The sequence below is a fragment of the Pygoscelis adeliae genome, unplaced genomic scaffold (assembly GCF_000699105.1).
Source record: "Pygoscelis adeliae isolate BGI_AS28 unplaced genomic scaffold, ASM69910v1 Scaffold55, whole genome shotgun sequence".
NCBI classification, from domain to species: domain Eukaryota; kingdom Metazoa; phylum Chordata; class Aves; order Sphenisciformes; family Spheniscidae; genus Pygoscelis; species Pygoscelis adeliae.
Window position 1 is genome coordinate 1,157,485 of NW_008824804.1, and position 3,578 is coordinate 1,161,062.

The window sequence follows — 3,578 nt, forward strand, 5'->3', positions numbered from 1 at the left end:
ATGGGGGTGACCGATGAGAAATCTGCGTGGTGCGTTATGCTTGCTCACAAATTGACTAGCACAGCCTGATGAGAAGGTGCTGTGGATGATGAGAGCCTAATTGCCGTCCCTGCATCAGCAGCATCTAGGAAGCATCCTGGGAATTGCTTGCCCTACGCTCAGAGCAGCTGGTCACATGAGCCTGAATTTTCAGTTCAGTTCATTAGTCAGCCATTTTGGTCAACACCCTGCTTACTGCGCACAACCAATCCTATCAGCACTCGCTATCCTGGCTTATCTGGGAAGAAAGGGATCAGCAGTTTGATTTCAGCAAACCTGGATATCTGTCTCTACAGTCTTCCTTTGTTTTTGCCTGGGTAATCATCAGAGGAAGCCGTTCTTTTTCCTTCTTCTGCTTTTTTCTTTTTTTTTTACCTTTTTTTTTTTTTTTTTCTCCTTTCCTTACCTCCTATCTTTGATGCAGAAGCCAGGTTTTCTGTGGTCGCTTAGGATCAATAGCCTCTAGCATAGCTGAAGACGACGACTGTTGGTGGAAAGGAGGGAGGAAGAGACGAGCGTGAAGCAGCAGTGTTTTTACCTTGCTTTATATATGAAAAGGCCAGAGCAGTCTGTGCGATCCTGACCATATCTGTCCTTTAATAGCAAGGTATTTCTTATTTGCTTCTTCACAAAGCTTTTCTTTTTAGTTCTTATTTTTTTTTCCCCCCGTTGTTGTTGTACCAGCTGAGTCATCATGTCTGCTCTGACGCCTCAAAGCGACATGCCAACCCCCACCACAGACAAGATCACTCAGGCTGCCATGGAGACCATCTATCTTTGCAAATTCCGAGTGTCGATGGATGGAGAATGGCTCTGCTTGCGCGAGCTGGATGACATCTCGCTGACACCCGACCCAGAGCCTACTCACGAAGGTACGGTCCGGTTCCCTGCCTCGGGATCCCTGCAGCCGTCGCATTGTTACAAGCACTGCACGAGTTGGGAGGGGGTGTCTCCGGGATGAGGTGCTCTTGTCCTGCCTGGAGAACCTGGACACCGTTTGACATATTAGAAAGCCAAATCGGTGCTTCAGATTGTCCTTAGAATTTGTTGCATCTTTTCTAACCCACCCCTTTAAGAGAGACAGATTTGTGCTTAATTGTTATTATTTTTTTAAGATATTATTTTAAGGTGTATCTGGAAAGATCAGGTGTGTGTGTCTCGGGAAGAAAGATAACTACGATATGTGCTCGGTGATACATTTAACCATGATTTTATTCTTAAAACAGGGCTTATAGCTCTATTAGTCAGCTGTCAGCTTTTACAAATGGAGCATGCTGGCAAAATACAGACGTGTGTCTGCGTACGGTCAGTGGGTAGTTTTTGGAAAGCCCCAAGTGATTACGCGGTTATGCCTATTGTCAGATGATAATGCCATCACAAGTCCTCCAGCCCGCTTCTCTTGAGCGTGCTGTTGTTTATAATGGCTTGGAAGCCTGAAAAGCGGGGGTGTAACACATCTTGCTTTCTTCTTGAAAAAGGATTTGTGATCTGTCTTGATGGTGGAAACAGTTTAATACCACGTCACGTAAAATGAGGATTGAAAGCGTTGTGGGTACTAAAAACACAAGAGGACATCCGCGCATTGCTCTGCCAATAAAAAAAGTGGGGAAGAGGGAGATATGATGAATTTCTGCAGGTATTTTGCACAGTAGCCAGTGCTCCCGTGCCAGGTTCTCAGTGCCCCTCGCTGGATGCCGGGCATCTTTCGGTTTTACAGCAAGGGGGCTCCATCTTTTCACGCCTGACCCTTTTCCAGTAACTACTGAAGTGCAGCTCCACCAAGTAGTCTGGCTTGACCCGTTTGATGCTGGCTTGTCAAGTCAGTAATGTCTTCCTATATTGTTGTCTTGCTGGATGAGGCAACTTAAATTGTGGTGAGGATTTGAGCTTTAAAATTAATTCCCAGGTGATAATTTAATTTCCATTTGACAGCTGCTTTCAGTGGTAGCAGCCCTTGGGTTTGGATTTTCTTGCCAAATACTTAGTCACGCAGTGGGATACTAGGCAGAGGTTTCCAAAGCAGAGACTAACGCTCCCGCTGAAGCACGTCCCAGGATTTCAGAGAGGTGCTGTAGGCTCAGGAAAGCAGAACCAGAATAGTGATGCAGGGTGAGCCAAGGATGCAGTAATTCAGCTGTCTTCCAATTCCCATGTTCTTGTATGTGGCACAGGCTTATTCAGACCTTGCTCGGTCTTACTCCCACGTTTTACAGATTTCAGTGTTTTGGGTTTTTTAACAGTACGTTCTAGTGTAGGTGTATTGATTTCTTTTTTTTTTTTTTTTTAATAGTAATAAACTATTCTTTTGACTTGTCATGTTGTAGTTAGTAAATGACCTGCCAAGCAATCTAGGGCTCTTCTCATAGTACAGCCTGGAAAAACTTTCAGTCACACTGTGAGTCAGTTCTTTAGATCCTTATTTTTGTATGTGTCTCTTTCCTCTCTGTTTGCCTTCTTGCTCTGAGCAAACTCACGGGGAAGGTGGGCTTGGATGAATCCTGTGTCTGTAACAGAGCTTTTCTGGGTTGCGTTTCTGAAATATGCTGAATATGTGTCCTTACAGTCTACAGATTGCACTCTTGCCTGCCTACGTAAGCGATTCAAACACTAATACTAGACTAACCCTTCCCCAAAACCAGAAAGATAATTGTTTTTAAAGCTGTAATTACAGTCACTCTCTTGCAAGTACCAGAAGGGGTTAGAAAATAGTATTTGCTCATGTCATTGACGTATTATTTAATTCATATGTCAAAAATGAATTAAAAAAGAGAACTGTATCATAACGACCTTTACAGAGATGTTTATACATTCATAAATTAAGGTTGCTTGTTGGGAGGCAGAAAGACTGGTTGTTTTGGGGCGGGTTTTTTTGGACCCAAGCCATATTTTTAACAGAGATTAAGGTCAGGAAAAAATGTTCATAATAGAAAAGCTGACACGGCTTTATCCCTGCTGATCGAACTGGTGCTACTGCATCAGCACTGCTGCTGTGTCCTCAGTGTGTGCGTGGGTTGAGGGGACAGGATGATGGGGCTTGCAGACACCAAGTGCTTGTCTGAGAGGAAAAGCAGGAGACCTAGGAGATGAGGCTGGCGTGTCTTGTAATAGCTCCATAAAACTGATGTAGAAAGGTAGGGATTATGAAGAAGAAGGAAAAAAAAAAAAAAGGCTCGAGAGTTCTGCCAAAGGCATAACAAAAGGTTCTATTTTTTTCATAACAAATCAAGACACGTAAAAAATAATATATTGCAGTAGCAAATCCAACAGCTTGTTGAAATAAGGGTTTGAAGCCTTCAGTTGCTGTCCCTCAGCTCTTGCTGCTTCCCGAGAGTTTTTGGCCTCTGGCCTCTCTTCACGCTGTGATCTCCTATGCCCCCAGCCCACAGGCAGCCATCCTGCCTTCCTCCTCCTCACCGTGCACCCGTCGTGCTGAGGATGAACAGAAACTGTGCTCCTAGCCTTGCATCGTGGGTGTCTGCACCCGTCCTTGCATCCCAGAACTGCCAGCCAGCCGACGGTGTCATAGCGAGAAGAGGAAG

General features: G+C 44.7%; 1 protein-coding gene across 2 annotated transcripts in view; it reads left to right on the forward strand.

Moving 5' to 3' along the window:
- Window positions 1-438: 438 nt before the first annotated feature.
- RUFY3 (RUN and FYVE domain containing 3) overlaps window positions 439-3,578 on the forward strand; it is a 49,405-nt gene continuing 46,265 nt past the window's right edge. For both annotated transcript variants that reach the window (XM_009324026.1, XM_009324027.1), the window contains exon 1: window positions 439-911. In XM_009324026.1, coding sequence (XP_009322301.1) covers window positions 734-911 — 178 coding nt within the window. In that variant the 5' untranslated portion in view covers window positions 439-733. The remainder of the gene's footprint in view (window positions 912-3,578) is intronic.